General features: G+C 41.2%; 1 protein-coding gene and 1 long non-coding RNA gene across 8 annotated transcripts in view; one reads left to right on the forward strand and one right to left on the reverse strand.

Moving 5' to 3' along the window:
- The window catches only part of rbm41 (RNA binding motif protein 41), a 218,449-nt gene that overhangs the window by 5,684 nt on the left and 191,603 nt on the right, over positions 1-21,162 (reverse strand). For 4 of the 7 annotated variants that reach the window (XM_090201568.1, XM_090201566.1, XM_090201567.1 and 1 more), the window contains 3 exons: positions 4,472-4,588; positions 2,646-2,847; positions 1,931-2,135 (listed from right to left, as the gene is read on the reverse strand). In XM_090201568.1, the coding sequence (XP_090057694.1) occupies positions 1,931-2,135; positions 2,646-2,847; positions 4,472-4,587 (523 nt within the window). In that variant the 5' untranslated portion in view covers position 4,588. Of the gene's footprint in view, positions 1-1,930; positions 2,136-2,645; positions 4,289-4,471; positions 4,589-6,245; positions 10,107-21,162 lie in introns of those variants that run through there. The other 3 variants (XM_021564460.3, XM_090201570.1, XM_090201571.1) reach the window with 3 other exon arrangements.
- Positions 6,368-20,144, forward strand: LOC110491108 (uncharacterized). The gene is made up of 4 exons (XR_016487035.1): positions 6,368-6,397; positions 16,464-16,538; positions 16,614-16,691; positions 18,935-20,144. It is a non-coding gene; the product is annotated as an uncharacterized LOC110491108 (long non-coding RNA).

Genomic DNA, 21,162 nt, shown 5'->3' on the forward strand with positions numbered 1-21,162 from the left:
GTATTATGTATATAGGTCATTCACTATTGTATATTTATTTCTCTCTTTACTTCCAGACCACATACACACTCTCTCTCGGCTATTACAAGCTGTCAAAGCCTTAAAGTGCCCTAGCCCATGTACTACATAGTACAAGCACAGCACAACGTATGAACCTGTCAATCAAAGCCTTAGTCCCCTAGCCCATGTACTACATAGTACAGGCACAGCACAACGTATGAACCTGTCAATCAAAGCCTTAGTGCCCTAGCCCATGTACTACATAGTACAGGCACAGCACAACATATGAATCTGTCAATCAAAGCCTTAGTGCCCTAGCCCATGTACTACATAGTACAGGCACAGCACAACATATGAATCTGTCAATCAAAGCCTTAGTGCCCTAGCCCATGTACTACATAGTACAGGCACAGCACAGCGTATGAACCTGTCAATCAAAGCCTTAGTGCCCTAGCCCATGTACTACATAGTACAGGCACAGCACAACGTACGAATCTTCAGCGTTATTAAACCACCTCGACCGTAATCCTCTGTCTTGTCATCTGTGACCTTATCAGCACACAGGAGCGAACACAAAGTAAAACAAAACTTAAAGAATATTCAGTCCACCAAGTCCTCATTTACACTAACAGGAGCTCAAACAGGTACATATAAGCAGTTGGCCCCTCCCAAGACCATATAATTACCCAAATGGCAATTACAACCAATAAACTGGTTCAACAATGTAAAAGGCAATTTCCACATCTATTGTTACATTCATCTTAAAATCAGACTTAAGAATTATTAGCCTAATGATATTTCCTCATGGAACAATCATGTCCTCTTATTCAACGTACCTTCTGCAAAGCGTGGTGCGCAGCCCACGTAGCCTATTTCTATGCACAATCTTTTACGCACGACCAGAATGATACAGACACACGGAACTCTGACATAACCCAGGAAATATGAACAAACCATGCAGTGAATTAAATAAACAGAACTTCTACCTCATGAGTCTTGCGAACGTTCATGTGCATAATAAACATTGCGCCCACTCAGATGGTAAGAAATGGTCAATGAAAATGTATTGTATCAAACATGAAACAAACGATATGGAGATGGAATGACAAAACGGTAACAATTATTGTGGGATTAGATGGAATACAGATTTTTCACATATGCATTTAAACGTGTGAAAGTACCAGTAAACATTTCAACAAGAGAACAAAGCTCTCTCCAATGGCGGGAGTTGGGAGAGCGCAAGTGGAGATGGTGCGTCTTCGCCACTGTAGGCTAATAATTCATTTGAACAACTAATTACAAATGCAAGTTTCAAAAGTGAATTATCAATTTCAAGAAATGTTGACATACCAAAAGACCAGTAGGCCTAAAAACTAAGCTGTCATTTTTGGAAGGGAACAAACTAAACAAGTAATATTCTTGATCACCTCAATTTTTTTGGGAGCTGCATATTTATTTATTATGGCTATCCTCAATCCCTACAATTTGACATTCGCGCTGCACCCGATCCTATATATGTACAGAAAATCAGCAGTCTGTTCACCTGTGTTGATTGACAGTTTGCTGGTCCAATCAAAGGGCCGAGTGCACATTTTTTTGCAAGGGAGATGCTGCGGCTACGGTCTCTGGTTATGTGGAGAGTAACCCACAGTAGACGAGACGGTCCGGACCCTTTCAGTCAATCAGAGCCTCACAAGCTGAAAGGCCAACCCACATCCTTCCTAAGAAGGCCTGGTTCCCGATAGAGATAAATGGCGAACAAAGGCACTCGCACGTAAATACGTTCATGCTTTCTTATTCCAAACGGGCGGTGGTTCGTGTGCAAAGTATATGATAAATGTGAGAATAGTTCTAAATTCATTAGTTATGTTAAACAACACTGTATTCAAAGTGTCCACTATTATTTTTGGTGTTAGTTGAATCATCCCACCTTGATGATAGAGTGCAGTGAGGAAGCCCAGGCGGTCATTGCCCTGGAACAGGGCCTTCTCTATCTCCATCTCTCTGCGGGACAGGGGTAGGCTGGCAGAGAAGCGCTGTGGGCGGGAAATTAGCTCTAACCTGGCATCCATCTTGTCCTGGATCACCAGAAGACGCTGTTGCCGCACCCCGGGGGCCACACACACCCCATGGCCCTGTAGGGCAGAACACACAACATGTCTGCCTGTAGAAAACACACCATGGCCATAAACCACCACCATGGATGCCTGAGGTACCACAGAGACCCATGGTAGGTCAAACAATCAATATCTATATCAGGCTACACCACCAGGAGGTTTTGGCATCTGAAAAAACACTCACAGTTGGTCAATCAGTAAATATCACTTTTCAAATATTTTCTTTGGTTTACATACAGGCTCTGTATTCCTTCTTGGGAGGTGTAATTGAAAACCACAACCACACCATACATATAACATATTGTCATGATATCCAGCATTATCAGTGGGCAAAACTGGTTAGAATGACATTATTACAATCTGGTTGTACTGATGTCATTTCAACCAGTTTTGCACACTGGAAAGCAACAATCACAGTCTCTTTGATATTATTACCTGCTTTTCTCAACAGGATGCAGGACGTGGGTGTCCAACAACTGTACCGTCCCTTGCTATATAATATCAATGATATATATAAATAACATTCACCTTCTCAGTGTTCTCTGGCTGGTCTCTGTTGAGCCACAGTTCTACCTCCAGGTCTGTGAGCCCCAGCTCCCTGAGACTGGCCAGCTCACTCTCCCCGTCCTGTAGAGCCTGGAACTGGGATAGACTCCTCACCCCGGCAGCCTGCTCCCCAAATGGCTTGTACAGCGCAGCAGGGGCAAAACACTTCCTCTTGGCAACACATCTAAGACAACAAATGAGAGATCTAAATCCATGTGGTCTCTCTGAATGAGAGGTCTGAGTCTGTCTCTATTTAGATAACACATCTGAGACAACACATGAGAGATCTCTATGTCCATGTGGTCTCTCTGAATGAGAGGTCTGAGTCTGTCTCTATTTAGATAACACATCTGAGATAACACATGAGAGATCTCTAAGTCCATGTGGTCTCTCTGAATGAGAGGTCTGAGTCTGAGTCTGTGTCTAACTAGATAATAAGATTTCATTTCGGGAGCAGCAATTCTTAATAATTTAGTTCTCATGCAAAAATGTAGCCTAAATTAAGTGGAGGCCTATTATTTTGCTCAATCGCGTATAGGCAACTCCCATAAGCCCACAGAAGTTGTGAAATATAAACACAAAAATAATATTTATATTTTATTCTGTTATATTATTTCTATAAAACATATGTTTGTTGACTGTGATTATGGCAGGGGGATAAGGTTATCTTGTCTGTTTAATGAACAAACTTGATTTTATTTCATAGTCTGCGCAGACAAGTAACAAACTCAATATGCTATTCTTGTGAAAATACATTGTATTAGTCTTATAATGTTTCCTAAGGGCCTGCCTCAACGAATGAATAACAGATCTTTGAGATGGTGTATATTCAATGGATTTAAAAAAAAATGAGAAACACCTACCCACATCTTGCTCTACTCCTGTGCACTCATCACCGGTTCCGGCATGTGAGGTATAATAGGCTTATAATGGTAAAAAGGTGGTAAAAATAGGCTGGTTTGAAAGGTAGTCATAGTAACCTTACCTCATTGTCTTTTACAGGCGACATACCATAAATCCTATGTGAAAAGTGAACTGTCAGTCATGACCTAGGGTGTAATAAGAATATGTAAATAGTGTGGCTGCTGCAACTTGCTATTGTAATGCTGTATAAGAAAAGAAACAGTATGATGAGGTGAGTTTCCCCCTTACTATGTAAAGCGCTTTCAGCTTTCAGCTGGTAGAAAAACTCGATAAATCCAATCTAGGCTATGTCGCAGTGCCAGCTGTGCCACTAGAGATTCTGGGCTTGAGTCAAGGTTTTGTCGCAGCCGGCCGCGACCGGGAGCCTCATGGGGCGGCGCACAATTGGCCCGGCGTCGTCCGGGTTAGGGGAGGGTTTGGCTGGGAGGGATGTTCCTGTCCCATCGCGCACTAGCGACTCCTGTGGCGGGCCGGGCGCAGGGTGAACGGGGTTTCGACACGATCGCCAGGTGTACAGTGTTTCCTCCGACACATTGGTGCGGCTGGCTTCCGGGTTAAGCGGGCGTTGTGTCAAGAAGCAGTGCAACTTGGCTGGGTTGTGTTTCAGAGGACGCACGGCTCTCAACCTTCGCCTCTACCGAGTCCGTACTGGAGTTGAAGCGATGGGACAGGACTGTAACTACCAATTGGATACCACAAAACTGAGGAGAAAAGGGGGTGTAAAGTATATATATATATATACATATATACACACACACACGTCTATATCCAATCTATCATTATTATCATTTAGTAGAAGTGTAGGTTATTGTATCTGAACTGTGTGGCAAATGCTATTGTAATTCTATGTGTGTGTGTGTGTGTGTGAGAGTAGGGAGGCTCACCTGTCTATGTTGACATCTGTGTCTAACTGCTGTAGGAGGAGACTGTGGAGCTGTCTCTGTCCCTCTGTCTCCTGTTCCTCCAAGACTGGGCCGTCCTCACACGCATGACGAGTCATACTGTAACACACACAGGGTCAAAAAGTATACACGTTGGTCTCATACACATCTTACTCTACACATTTTCATTAAAGCATACATACAGTACAACTGTCGTTAGCAACCGATTATTGGGAAAACCCGTTAAATAAACAGCTTGTTTATGGTTTAAACAGCAGATTTGACCTGATTAAGCACAATACCATTGGATGTTAATGTTGAAAGTTTGATTTATATTCCTATAACTTAAGTTGAAAATTATGCTGTCTCTGCATCCAGTTGATAAGACATTTTGATAAATAGCCCAATGTCAAAACAGTTAACGTGCCAAAATCAATAACCAATATGCAGAAACAGTTTGTGACATTGAAAACCTTAAGATAAAAATGTACCATCTACACATACAGTGCCTTCAGAAAGTATTCACACCCCTTGACTTTTTCCACATTTTGTTGAGTTACAGCCTGAATTTAAAATGGATAAAATTGAGATTGTGTCACTGGCCTACACATAATACCCCATAACATCAAAGTGGAGTTATGTCTTTAGAAATGTATTAAAAATGAAAAGCTGAAATGTCTTGAGTCAATAAGTATTCAACCCCTTTGTTATGGGAAGCCTAAATAAATTCAGGAGTAGAAATGTGCATAACAAGTCACATAATAAGTTGCATGTTTAACATGATTTTTGTACCCCACACATAATTATAAGGTCCCTCAGTTGAGCAGTGAATTTCAAACACAGATTCAACCACAAAGACCAGGGAGGTTTTCCAATGCCTAGCAAAAAAGGGTACCAATTGGTAGATTGGTAAACATAAAAAAGCAGACATTGAATATCCTCTGCAGCAGAGGAAACTCTGGGTCTTCCTTTCCTGTGGCGGTCCTCATGAGAGACAGTTTCATCATAGCACTTGATGGTTTTTGCGACTGCACTTGGAAGAAACTTTCAAAGTTCTTGACATTTTCCAGAATGCACCAAAAACCCTGTTGTTTTGACAAGTGGCAACAAATCCCTCATATTGATTAGGAGGTAAATTATTTTGCAAGCTCTGTTGAAACTACCACAACTCAAAACCCACATGGAAACTGGAGGTTTTATTTTACTTCACTAGTTAGAGAACAACCTGCAGAAGAGTGTCAGCAGATGTTTGGAATGTTGCATTTTTAAAACGGGGGGTCACGAACAGAACAAGAAACGCAACACTATTTTGTAAATTACACATATTGATTATCACGCTGAAATCAATAGCACCTACAGTTAAAACTAACACAGCTCAAAAACACCCGGAACATGAGAATAATATGTACATCACTGGTTAGATGACAACTTGTAAAAGACGCCTAGCTAGCTACATTTTGAAATGTTGCATTTTGATTCAAGTGTGTCGCCAACGCGGTAAGTGTAAAGCAACTGCTTTTTGGTGAATCACTTTCATCGATATCACGTTGAAATCAATAGAATCGGGGTAAACGTTTAGGGTGTAAACGCTATTTTAACTAAGACTTTTGAAAGACCACCCGGAATATGAGAATGCTCCTAAACAAAATGCAACCGTGCGCTCTAGACTAGATTCGGCGACAGACGCGTATATCTTATTGGCTACAAGATTGTATGCATGCATATCATACAGTAAACTGTTGAAATTAATATAACCGTAGCATATAATGTTGTTTACCGTCGCATATCTCCGTGTTCTTCTGAGGTTTAATGGCAGATTACAGCCTACTGGTAGGAGTCATAATACCCAGAAAACCTAGCGGTAAAACCCGGAAATGTTTCTTCCCCATTCTTTTTTCTGTCGGGGACGTTATAACCACTTCAAATAAGGTCTGTGTTTCGTGTTGGCTGACCTTGGCTTGACGTTTTGATAACCGCGCAAATAACGATATGAATAAGCTGAAACATTTTTATGTAATTCATTTCATTAGTCTTTTGGCCAAATGTCATATTCACAAATGTAAATTTACAAACAAAAAAACTTTTTCTTACCCTACAAAAATAAATTGAACTGTATTTTAGGATACTCTACTAACAAAAAAGCTGTTAGAATTATAAGTGAATCCCTTAATGTCCTTGTGTAATGTGATATTGTACCCCCTAGCTCAATTGTCCATTGTATATAATCTATATATACTTGTGTTCCCTCATGTACTTTATGTATTGATTTGTTGTTAATAAAATAAAACATTTAAAGATAACCGAGCAAATATATTTCGGATAAGGTAACTTTCATTCATATATTCGCCTGTTCCTAGTCAGCACGCGTTCATCTCGCCGACGTCGGCCTGGCAGCGGTATATCGTTTGTAGATCGTGTTCCGTTTAGAACGTCGGCGGGAGGGCTGTGAGTGTGGTGGGTCGAAATGCATGCGCGCTGCACAGTCACAGAATCGGCGGTAGATCGGTCAGACATCGAAATGGGGACGAGTGTCACAATGCGTAATCCTTGCGTTTCATATATTTTAGGGATAGCCTACCCATGGACAGTCAGGTCGTGGCTGGCAATATTTTTATCTGAAAATATGTATAAAGCACAGGTGTCAATTTGGCAAATCATAAACCAATTGGCCACCTTTTCTGCACTGTGTAGAAGATAACCGAAAAAATGAGTTGGCAATGTGAAATTAAATCACTGAGCCATCCATCCACATTGGGTCTCCTAACATACTACATTGCTTAACACTTTGGAGAAGTCATTGGGTTCTCAAACGGGATTCTCAAGCGAGAGACCACAGTTGACATCCACCAGTTGCACATTTTACTCATACACTTTTTTAAAATGATCATGCAAATCTTAAAATTACTAAACGATGCTGTGATGCCAAATATTTAAAAAATAAATCTAACTAATGAATAAAAAGCAGGCTACATTCAGACATCAAAGATTATGTTCTCTATAATAATAAGGGGATTAGGGTATAGGCCTACATGAGGGGATTTGATGGAGGAAGAAATTAAATCAATAAATGGGGCGATCTGGACTAGAATTAATAAAGCAATTTTACAAAATAGGCTTTACAAACTGACCCCGTATAGCATGCATGCAGCAACCACTTTAAATTATCCAGTCATTTAATTCCAATAAAAAAAATATATTCAAATAATTGAGGGTTGTTATCTACAGGTAAATAGAAGACTATCAGACAAAGATCAGTACAGCCATGATCAAAGCTCATGCGAGAGACTAACGCTACACGGATCATAGCAAGCACGCAAAACCTTAATTATATCTAGCGCGTGCACACTGGCAAGGCTCAGAACTTTTTGACTGTTGGTTTGCCTGTGTTGCCAGTAGCTACTCGTTGAAGCTGAAGAAGCTAACGTTAACTGTCAAATTGGGTAATTATCAATTATTATTACATCTAATTGTCACTGAATTTAACTAGCTTAACGTTTGTAAATGCTAACTAACATTAAAGTTAAAATATCATAGCTAACATTATATCATCTGCTGTAGCTAGCTAGCTACATTTGTCACCTATAGCTAACAATAACGTTAGTTTAGCTGTAGCTGCAAATTAATCTGTTAGCTAACTTTAGCTAGCTAGAAAACTATTGTATAGATTGATTTAATGTAATTGCATTTTAATCTAATCTTATACTATCAGACTGCAGATTTGTAATGGTAACGTTAATTTACCTCTAGTGACTCCCCATCCCGGGTCCGAGAGCGTAATCATCGACTGACACTAATTAGCATAACGCAACGGATATATTACTAGAAAATATTCCTATTCATGAAAATCACAAGTGAAATATACTGAGACACAGTTTTGTGTTTTGTTAATCACCCTGTCATCTCAGATTTTCAAAATATGCTTTACAGCCAAAGCTAGACAAGCATTTGTGTAAGTTTATCGATAGCCTAGCATAGCATTTTGTCCAGCTAGCAGCAGGTAACTTGGTCACGGAAATCAGAAAAGCAATCAAATTAAATTGTTTACCTTTGATGAGCTTCGGATGTTTTCACTCACGAGACTCCCAGTTAGATAGCCAATGTTCCTTTTTTACAAAAATATGATTTTTGAAGGCGAAATAGCTCAGTTTGTTCTTCACGTTTGGCTGAGAAATCAGCCGGAAATTACGGTCACGAAAACTCAGAAAAATATTCAAAATTAGCTCCATAATATCGACAGAAACATGGCAAACGTTGTTTATAATCAATCTTCAAGGTGTTTTTCAAATATCTATTCGATATAATATCCACCGGGACAATTGGTTTTTCAGTAGGACCGATTGGAAAAATGGCTACCTCTTTATTTTCCGCGAGAATCACTCTGAGAGCCATCAGGTGACCACTTACACAATGTAGCCGCTTACGGGTATTCTTCAACATAAATGCGTAAAACTACGTCACAATGCTGTAGACACCTTGTAGAATACGTAGAAAAAGTAATCTGGTTGATAGCCCATTCACTGCTCAATAGGGACGCATTGGAACGCTGCGCTTTCAAAACATGAGGCACTTCCGGATTGGATTTTTCTCAGGCTTTCGCCTGCAATATCAGTTCTGTTATACTCACAGACAATATTTTTACAGTTTTGGAAACTTTAGAGTGTTTTCAATCCTAAGCTGTCAATTATATGCATATTCTAGCATCTTGTCCTGACAAAATGTCCCATTTACTATGGGAACATTATTTTTCCAAAAATGAAAATACTGCCCCTAGTCACAACAGGTTTTAAGTGCGGTTGCTAGCTATCTAAAACTTTGGACTGGAGAACACTCACTTTGAAGAATGTGCCGGAAGAGATGGCTGCCGTTTTACGGGCTCCAAACCAATTGTGCTATTGTATTTTTCTCTCTCATTATTTGTAACTTATTTTGTACATATTGTTTCTGGTACAGTCTCTTATGACCGAAAAGAGCTTCTGGATATCAGGACAGTGATTACTCACCTCATACTGGACAAAGATTTTTTTCTTCAACTAGTCGAATGCGAAGGATTTACTTCAGACACCGAACAAGACCCAAATCCATGTCATTCGCATGAAGAAGAGACTGAGATATCAGGGATGTAGTTAGGGTGGAGCCTTGGAAGGATCCGACGGCGAGTGAGTAATTTATTAGCAAGTGCATCGGTGATTTCGTACCCACAGCAACTATTAAAACCTACCCAAACCAGAAACCGTGGATTGATAGCAGCATTCGCACGAAATTGAAACCACTGCTTTTAATCAGGGCAAGGTGACCGGAAACATGACCGAATACAAACAGTGTAGCTATTCCCTCCGCAAGGCAATCAAACAAGCTAAGCGTCAGTATAGAGACAAAGTAGAGTCGCAATTCAACGGCTCAGACACAAGAGGTATGTGGCAGGGTCTACAGTCAATCACGGATTGCAAAAATAAAACCAGCACCGTCACGGACCAGGATGTCTTGCTCCCAGACATACTAAACAATGTCTTTGCTCACTTTGAGGACAATACAGTGCCACTGACACGGCCCGCTACCAAAACCTGCGGACTCTCCTTCACTGCAACCGACGTGAGTAAAACATTTAAACGTGTTAGCCCTCGCAAGGCTGCAGGCCCAGACGGCATCCCCAGCCGCGTCCTCAGAGCATGCGCAGACCAGCTGGCTGGTGTGTTTACAGACATATTCAATCAATCCTTATCCCAGTCTGCTGTTCCCACATGCTTCAAGAGGGTCACCATTGTTCCTGTTCCCAAGAAAGCTAAGGTAACTGAGCTAAACGACTATCGCCCCGTAGCACTCACATCCGTCATCATGAAGTGCTTTGAGAGACTAGTCAAGGACCATATCACATCCACCCTACCTGACACCCTAGACCAGGGGTGTCAAAGTCAAATGGACGGAGGGCCAAATAAAAAAATCAGCTACAAGACGAGGGCCGGACTGTTCGAATGTTCATTGAAAAAATTTTAAATGACGCATATAGTCTAGTGAACCTAATTGAACCTACTGAAAACCTAACAAATATATTACAATATGATCAGATAAATAAAGCAATATTTTCTTATGGCTCTGTCAGTAATCTTTAATTTTCAACAGACACAAAAGACAAATTTCCTTTATATAAATATCCCCATAACATGAACATTAAATGAAAGAAACCGGTATTCAAGGCACCATCAGTAGACTATATTTTCTATTTTAGCAAAAGTGGGCTAAATTTACTTCAAAGAAAAAACAATAATAGCAATTTTCTATCATCCACTCAACTGAAATATTTTTAAAATATAATTGGATTGAAATACAAAAAAATAAAGTGCAAAAATCTATTAATCAAAAACAACACTTTGTTTAAGGAGAAGTAACATGCAGTGAAAACAAATATTAAATTTTAACTTTTAAACTTGAACTGAGTAAAAACTCTAAATATGTGATTGCACAGTAATGTTCACTTGTTTGAGGTTGAGGGTGATACTTGGTGGTGTCCCATCTTTTCCACAAGTTCATCAATGTTCGGGGTAAGGCTCTGAGCTGAAGAAATCCTCAGAATTGAGTGGTGTTCAGCAGTAAGTCGACTTCTGTGTGATGTTTTGTTCAGGTTCATCAAAGAAAACAGTTGTTCACACAGGTATGTGCTGCCAAACATAGACAACGTTTGAGCAGCCTGGATGCGCAGCTGGGGCATTGTGCCGGGGAGGAAACGGGCAAACTCCGCAGCACCCACTGCCGCATATTTTTCCCTCAGTGCATCATTGCATTGGAGGTCAATCAACTCCATTTGGAGGTTTGGTGGTGAGCTTTCCACGTCAACAGCAAATGGGTTACCGAGCAGTTCCAACCTGCTTTTTTGTGCTTCAAAGTCAGCAAATCGGCGTCGAAAGTCAGTGGTAAGCATACCTATTTTATCAGCCAACTGTGTGCTCGGGAACGCACTGGTAGAGAGCTTCTCTTTCATGGTCTGGCAGCTGGGAAAGTGGCTCAAATTTTCTTTCCGCATCTGCGTCTCCCACAGAGTCAGTTTGGTTTTAAATGCCTTCACTGTACTGTACATATCAGAGATGACACGATCCCGACCCTGCAGCTGCAAGTTTATTGCATTCAGATGACTCGTAATGTCACACAGAAAAGCCATTTCACACAGAAACATTTCGTCTCGGAGTTGTGTTGTGTCTTTCCCTTTGCTGTCCAAGAATAGACAAATCTCCTCACGAAGCTCGAAACATCTTTGAAGCACCTTTCCCTGGCTTAGCCATCGCACCTCTGTGTGATAAGGCAAATCACCATGCTCCGTTTCTAACTCCGTCAGAAATGCCTTGAACTGGCGGTGATTCAAACCTTTGGCTCTGATAAAGTTAACTGTGCGCGTGATGATGCTCATTACATGCTCCATTTTCAAGGCTTTACCGCACAACGCTTCCTGGTGTATGATAATGATAAGCTGTCAGCTCACCTGTCGCGTTTTCCTCTTGCATCTTTTCCCGTATCTTCGCCACCAGTCCGCTCCTGTGTCCACACATCGCAGGTGCTCCGTCGGTTGTCAAACCCACGAGTTTTTCCCAAGGCAGCTCCATCTCATTTACACATCTTGACACCTCTTCATACAAATCATGCCCCGTAGTTGTGCCATGCATAGGACGTAAAGCCAAAAACTCCTCTGTCACGCTTAGGCTGGAGTCCACTCCGCGGATGAAAATTGACAACTGGGCAATGTCAGAAATGTCGGTGCTCTCATCCACAGCCAAGGAATATGCAATAAAATCTTTTCCCTTTTTCACAAGCTGCTCTTTTAGATTGATGGACAACTGGTCTACTCTCTCGGCAATGGTGTTTCTGCTCAGACTCACATTTAAAAAGAGTTGCCTTTTTTCTGGGCAAACTTCGTCACAAACTTTAATCATGCAGTTTTTGATGAAATCCCCCTCCGTAAATGGCCGGGCTGATTTAGCGATCTCTTCTGCCAAAATAAAACTGGCCTTGACAGCAGCCTGGCCTTGTGATTTGGCTTTTTTGAACAGAGCCTGTCGAGATTTGAGGCCTCGTTTTAATTCCTCTGCCTTTTGTAGCCTTTGTTCCATGTCCATATTCTTGTTTTTGTCCGCGTGTTTCGTTTCATAATGTCGTCTCAGATTATACTCTTTCAGTACCGCCACACTTTCTCCACACAGAAGACACACAGGTTTTCCAGCTACCTTCGTGAACATATACTCCGACTCCCACCTTGTTTGAAACCCCCGGTTCTCAGTATCCACCTTCCGTTTTGCCATTTTTGATGGGTATCTGAAAGTTAATTTTACTGTGATGCTGACGACTGCTGTGCCAATAAATATTGAAATGAAGCAGCCTACTGCTCGGTGCGTCACCTTTGCATTGTGGGAAATGTAGTATTGGTGCGTGTAAAAGATCTGCGGGCTGCCGGCTTGCTGCGGGCCGGTTCTAATAATAAATCAAGATCATCCCAGGGGCCGTAAAAAACCTTCTTGCGGGCCGGATGTGGCCCGCGGGCCTTGACTCTGACATATGTGCCCTAGACCCACTCAAATTTGCTTACCGCCCCAACAGGTCCACAGATAATGCAATCGCAACCACACTGCACACTGCCCTAACCCATCTGGACAAGAGCAATACCTATGTGAGAATGCTGTTCATCAACTACAGCTGAGCATTTAACACCGTTGTACCCTCCAAACTCGTTATCAAGCTCGACCCCGCCCTGTGCAACTGGGTACTGGACCTCCTGACAGGCCGTCCCCAGGTGGTGAGGGTAGGTAACAACATCTCCACCCCGTTGATCCTCAACACTGGGGCCCCACAAGGGTGCGTTCTGAGCCCACTCCTGTACTCCCTGTTCAGCCACGACTGCATGGCCATGCACGCCTCCAACTCAATCATCAAGTTTGCAGACGACACTACAGTGGTAGGCTTGATTACCAACAACGACGAGACGGCCTACAGGGAGGAGGTGAGGGCACTCGGAGTGTGGTGTCAGTAAAATAACCTCACACTCAACGTCAACAAAACAAAGGAGATTATCGTGGACTTCAGGAAACAGCAGAGGGAGCACCATCCTATCCACAGACGGGACAGGAGAGTTCAAGGGTCAAATGGCTGCACTGCCCGTCTACTGTCAGATTTCTAACACTTGGGAGGCCTTGAGACACAGTTCATATGTTCATCCCTCAGTGTGTGACAGGAAACACCGTCTCCTGGGTGATGAATTAACCCCTGTTGGCCTTAAATATCCTCATGGCTCCAATTGATTGTAAATCAATCAAATGATGTTAATGCAACTTTATACACAGTTCACTGTAATTACCTCATACACAGTTCATTGTAATTACCTCATACACAGTTCCCTGTAATTACCTCATACACAGTTCACTGTAATTACCTCATACACAGTTCACTGTAATTACCACATACACAGTTCACTGTAATTACCTTATACACAGTTCATTGTAATTACCTAATACACAGTTCACTGTAATTACCTTATACACAGTTCACTGTAATTACCTTATACACAGTTCACTGTAATTACCTCATACACAGTTCACTGTAATTACCTCATACACAGTTAACTGTAATTCCCTCATACACAGTTCACTGTAATTACCTTATACACAGTTCACTGTAATTACCTAATACACATTTCACTGTAATTACCCCATACACAGTTCACTGTAATTACCTCATACACAGTTCACTGTAATTACCTTATAAACAGTTCACTGTAATTACCTCATACACAGTTCACTGTAATTACCTCATACACAGTTCGCTGTAATTACCTCATACACAGTTCACTGTAATTACCTCATACACAGTTCATTGTAATTACCTAATACACAGTTCACTGTAATTACCTTATACACAGTTCACTGTAATTACCTTATACACAGTTCATTGTAATTACCTAATACACAGTTCACTGTAATTACCTTATACACAGATCACTGTAATTACCTTATACACAGTTCACTGTAGTGACCTAATACACAGTTCACTGTAATTACCTCATACACATTTCACTGTAATTACCTCGTACACATTTCACTGTAATTACCTCGTACACATTTCACTGTAATTACCTCATACACAGTTCACTGTAATTACCTCATACACAGTTCACTGTAATTACCTCATACACAGTTCACTGTAATTACCTCATACACAGTTCACTGTAATTACCTCATACACAGTTCACTGTAATTACCTCATACACAGTTAACTGTAATTCCCTTATACACAGTTAACTGTAATTCCCTTATACACAGTTCACTGTAATTCCCTTATACACAGTTCACTGTAATTACCTAATACACATTTCACTGTAATTACCCCATACACAGTTCACTGTAATTACCTAATACACATTTCACTGTAATTACCCCATACACAGTTCACTGTAATTACCTCATACACAGTTCACTGTAATTACCTCATACACAGTTCACTGTAATTACCTCATACACAGTTCACTGTAATTACCTCATACACAGTTCATTGTAATTACCTAATACACAGTTCACTGTAATTACCTCATACACAGTTCACTGTAATTACCTCATACACAGTTCACTGTAATGACCTTATACACAGTTCATTGTAACTACCTAATACGCAGTTCACTGTAATTACCTCATACGCAGTTCACTGTAATTACCTTATACACAGTTCACTGTAATTACCTAATACACAGTTCACTGTAATTACCTAATACACAGTTCACTGTAATTACCTCATACTCAGTTCACTGTAATGACCTCATACACAGTTCACTGTAATTACCTTATAAACAGTTCACTGTAATTACCTCATACACAGTTCGCTGTAATTACCTCATACACAGTTCACTGTAATTACCTCATACAGTTCACTGTAATTACCTCATACACAGTTCATTGTAATTACCTAATACACAGTTCATTGTAATTACCTAATACACAGTTCACTGTAATTACCTTATACACAGTTCACTGTAATTAACTTATACACAGTTCATTGTAATTACCTAATACACAGTTCACTGTAATGACCTAATACACAGTTCACTGTAATTACCTCATACACATTTCACTGTAATTACCTCATACACATTTCATTGTAATTACCTCATACACATTTCACTGTAATTACCTCATACACATTTCACTGTAATTACCTCATACACAGTTCACTGTAATTTCCTCATACACAGTTCACTGTAATTACCTCATACACAGTTCACTGTAATTACCTCATACACAGTTCACTGTAATTACCTCATACACAGTTCACTGTAATTACCTCATACACAGTTCACTGTAATTACCTCATACACAGTTCACTGTAATTACCTAATACACAGTTCACTTTAATTACCTGCCGTCACATATACTCAAAGTCAAATAATGTATTCAAGATATACTGGATCTTCCTGTATTAATGAACTGTGCCAAAGACCTTGCAGCATATTTTAATATAAGAGAAGGCAGGGGGCTGAAAAGTAAGAGTAATGTCTTATCACTCTGTCCCACACTGTTTGAACATTTATAAAGCGTTAGAGCTATAATTTCCATGTCTTGCAGAACAAGGCAGAGAATACTTCCTAACTGTGGAGTGAACACAGTCATAATTTGTTTACTCAGAAGGGCTTGTCCTTCTTAAAACTTAATGTTCAATTCAAGAGACAGGCTTTTTGAAGTAACTGTAAATAAGCAGAAACACTACAAATTCCAATGTTTTTCTAAGGAAGTGAGACATAAAGACAATGCCTGTTTGAATGTATAACATTGCTTTGGCTTGGATCTATGGACATGCCACATTTAAGTCTCTGGCTGGTTTTTAGCCTGTAGTCCACCCAGATTTCCCCTGGCCTGTGTTAACTCCTGAAAACAGTTTTGTAGCATGACCTGTTCAGTTGAATTATACAAGCCCAGAGTGCACACAGGCAGTTGGGATGCCCCTGTACACTATTACATTTTTTCCCTAATTTCAGCTTTCAGAATCCTGCTCCTCTCAGACCCAGTTCACGGCAATAAAGAAGAAACCCTCATCTGGTGAAAAAGTGGAGGTATGTGTCTTTATCAGACCTCTGAACCTTATGAACACCAATGTTGGTTAATATACATCAGGTACTTTATTGCAGAAAACGAGAGCACAAAGTGGATCCAGCAGAGCCACAGGCAGGTAGAGGTCAAGTTAAGCTGGAGGAGCGATGGGCCTGGTAAGTCAAGGGCACCTCTTACGTTGATTGGCCAGTTGAGACACCTTCTCATGAAGGTGTCTCAATGAAAAACATATTTCAGGGTAAATGCAGTTAAATCGAGAGGATATGTTGGAGATGTATAAAAAAAATTAAAACATCTGATGAAGCAGTTTTTTTTCAGTTTCTTGTACAGTTTTAGAGGGTAACTTGCCTTACAGTTCAACTTGTAGTGCAGTCAGGCACAGAAAAAGTGAATAGGAATGTCAGAGTGTGCGCAACTGGTCGAAGGAAGTCAATTGCAGGAGAGAAATCTTATGACTCAAAGTCAATAAAGTTTCAAATCCAACAAAATACATTATTAATTACATGACATTTAGGAAGGCTAACTAAGATAGTTTTGTTTGATCTACTTATTAATTCATTGAACTTATTTGTGGTGTTCTCCATGTCACTGGCCCTTGGAAAAAGAACTGGCAAAGAATCTGGCCTGGAGCTAAAAAACTCCCAAAGACAGGTGTTTTTTAGGCCTCTCCTCATTTGTTTCACCTGCTTGGTTGTCCTTCTAAAAAACCTGTAAAAATATTTTTAAAGAAAAAACAAGTGAACAGTAAAAAAGTGTAACAGGTGAAGTGTTAGATGCAGTAACAGGTGAAGTGCTAGATGCAGTAACAGATTAAGTGTTAGATGCAGTAACAGATTAAGTGCTAGATGCAGTAACAGATTAAGTGCTAGATGCAGTAACAGATTAAGTGTTAGATGCAGTAACAGTGTTAGATGCAGTAACAGGTGAAGTGTTAGATGCAGTAACAGGTGAGGTGATAGATGCAGTAACAGGTGAAGTGTTAGATGCAGTAACAGATGAAGTCTTAGATGCAGTAACAGATGAAGTGCTAGATGCAGTAACATATGAAGTGTTAGATGCAGTAACATATGAAGTGTTAGATGCAGTAACAGATTAAGTGTTAGATGCAGTAACAGATTAAGTGTTAGATGCAGTAACAGTGTTAGATGCAGTAACAGGTGAAGTGTTAGATGCAGTAACAGATGAAGTGATAGATGCAGTAACAGATGAAGTGCTAGATGCAGTAACAGATTAAGTGCTAGATGCAGTAACAGATTAAGTGTTAGATGCAGTAACAGTGTTAGATGCAGTAACAGGTGAAGTGTTAGATGCAGTAACAGGTGAGGCGATAGATGCAGTAACAGGTGAAGTGTTAGATGCAGTAACAGATGAAGTCTTAGATGCAGTAACAGATGAAGTGCTAGATGCAGTAACATATGAAGTGTTAGATGCAGTAACATATGAAGTGTTAGATGCAGTAACAGTGTTAGATGCAGTAACAGATGAAGTGTTAGATGCAATAACAGATGAAGTGATAGATGCAGTAACAGATTAAGTGTTAGATGCAGTAACAGGTGAAGTGATAGATGCAGTAACAGGTGAAGTGTTAGATGCAGTAACAGGTGAAGTGTTAGATGCAGTAACAGGTGAAGTGTTAGATGCAGTAACAGATGAAGTGTTAGATGCAGTAACAGATGGTGTTAGATGCAGTAACAGGTGAAGTGCTAGATGCAGTAACAGGTGAAGTGTTAGATGCGGTAACATATCAAGTGTTAGATGCAGTAACAGATGAAGTGCTAGATGCAGTAACAGATGAAGTGTTAGATGCAGTAACAGGTGAAGTGTTAGATGCAGTAACAGGTGAAGTGTTAGAAGCAGTAACCAGGTGAAGTGATAGATGCAGTAACAGATGAAGTGATAGATGCAGTAACAGATGAAGTGTTAGATGCAGTAACAGATGAAGTGTTATATGCAGTAACAGATGAAGTGTTATATGCAGTAACAGATTAAGTTTTAGATGCAGTAACAGGTGAAGTGTTAGATGCAGTAACAGGTGAAGTGTTAGATGCAGTAACAGGTGAAGTGATAGATGCAGTGATAGATGCAGTAACAGATGAAGTGTAGATGCAGTGACAGATGAAGTGTAGATGCAGTAACAGATGAAGTGTAGATGCAGTAACAGATGAAGTGTTAGATGCAGTAACAGATGAAGTTTTAGATGCAGTAACAGATGAAGTGCTGCTGTGGTTAAAGCGTTGAAGGCGTGGAGACATTGGCTTGAGGGGGCTAAACACCCTTTTCTCATCTGGACTGACCACCGCAACCTGGAGTACATCCGGGCAGCGAGGAGACTGAATCCTTGTCAGGCAAAGCGGGCCAAAATGAGCTTTACCCGTCTTCTTTTCACCCTATCCTACAGACCATGTTCCCAGAATAAGAAGGCAGACACACTGTCCCGGCTGTATGACACAGAGGAGCGGCCCATGGATCAGACTCCCATACTCCCGGCCTCCTGCCTGGTAGCGCCTGTCATGTGGGATCTGGATGTGGACATTGAGCAGGCGTTGCGTACAGAGCCCGCTCCCCCTCCAGTGTCCCATTGGGCGTATGTACGTTCCGTCTGCTGTCCATGACCAGTTGATCTCTTGGGCCCACACGTCTCCCTCCTCTGGTCATCCGTGGATTGGTTGAACTGTGCACTGTCTGACTGGGAAGTACTGGTGGCCCCCTTTGGCTAAGGACGTGAGTGTTTATGTCCCCTCCTGCTTGGTGTGTGCCCAGTGTAAGGCTCCGAGACACACTCCCTTACCACCTCCACAACAACATTGGTCACATCTGTCAGTGAATTTCCTAACGGATCTTCCTCCCTTACAGGGAAATACCACGATCCTGTCGTTGTGGATCGTTTTTCTAAGTCCTGTCGTCTCCTCCCTCTGCTTGGTCTCCCTACGGCCCTACAGACTGCGGGGGCCCTGTTTACACACGTCTTCCGGCACTACGGGGTGCCTGAGGATATAGGGTCCCCAGTTCACGTCGAGAGTTTGGAAGGCGTTCATGGAACGTCTGGGGGTCTCGATTAGCATTACCTCAGGTTTTCACCCCGAGAATAACAGGCAGGTAGAGAGAGTCAACCAGGATTTGGGCAGGTTTCTGCGGTCCTATTTCCAGGTCCGGCCGGGGGAGTGGGCAGCATTTGTGCCCTGGGCCAAGATGGCACAGAACTAGCTTCGTCACTCCTCCACTAACCTTTCCCCCTTTCAGTGCGTATTGGGGTACCAGTCGGTTCTGGCACCGTGGCATCAGAGTCAGACCGAGACTCCTGCGGTGGACGAATGGTTTAGGAGGCGTTCGGTGAGCAACGTCACCGGCGCTCTAGCCATCGCCGCTCCATTTTTCATATATCCATTTTTCTTGTCTTGTTTCCATACACACCTGGTTTTCATTTCCCCAATCAATCTACTTGTATTTAACCCTCTGTTTCCCATCATGTTTTGTGTGTAATTGTTTCATGTTATTGTGGTGTCTTATTACGCGCTTTACTTTTGTTATGTTCCTTGTTTTGAGCGCATTTGATTTATGTAGTGCTCTCGTTTTGGAACTAAAATAAAAGTGTGCCTGTTTACATCACGCTACTCTCCTGCACCTGACTTCGCCTCTTATACACCCGTTGACAGTGTGGACTCGAGTCACATGACTTGGACTGAAGTCAGACTCGAGTCACAAATATGATGACTTGCAACTCGACTTTGACACTAATGACTTGTGACTTTACTTGGACTTGAGCCTTATGACTCGGCCTCACTTGATACCCTCCTCAAGCCCAAATATTTAAAATGATGCTATTAAAAAAAGTGTGCAGCACATCAACTCTTCATTTAACGGATTACAGTTAGAATCGGACAGCAGCCAATCAAATTGTGCCAGCTGAGAAAAAGTTGTGCGTGTCAGTGCAGAGGAACGTCGGCGGGTGAATTCAAATGGAGCCCTTGGAAAGATGACACCCAATTTTTTTTATCCGGATATAAAGACAACGCTGTATCAACACAAAATGGATTGCAACTTGCAAAACATGTGGCAAGAAAATTACAGACAGAGGCGCAACAATTTAACTTTGTTCGACATTTGAAGCTGCACAAAGAACAGTAAGTCACGGCTAATATAGCCGACAGATATATTTTATTACTTTACTATTTTAGGCTAACGTAACATTAAATCAATGAGCCTACACACAGTCAGTCAGTGCGGGAACGTGATCATTGCACCCAAGATTGAGCTACAACTGGCTAGGCAGTTGGTAGTCTAAATCCTGCCTGATGTTACTGCTGTTCCTAAAACCATTGACATACCTTAGCCTACTGTAACCAGACAGACACACACACACAGAGACAGACAGACAGAGACAGACAGACAGGAGTGTGTGTTTTGTGTGGGCGAGTTTGTGAAAGCCTACATCGCCCGATTGCGCCCCCATAGCGATCCTCGATAGTCGATCACTATTGGGGGGGTGTGTCTTTCTCATGGCTACCCATGTATTTCCATGGAAATAATGTTTATTTGGAAAGTAATAAATATATTGATATTTTTAAAAGCATTCATGATTTGCGTAAATGTAATATACTAACTTACTTTTGTTAAAAATATGAAATG

This window comes from Oncorhynchus mykiss, chromosome 2 (genome assembly GCF_057628025.1).
Source record: "Oncorhynchus mykiss isolate SJ-2025 chromosome 2, ASM5762802v1, whole genome shotgun sequence".
NCBI lineage: Eukaryota > Metazoa > Chordata > Actinopteri > Salmoniformes > Salmonidae > Oncorhynchus > Oncorhynchus mykiss.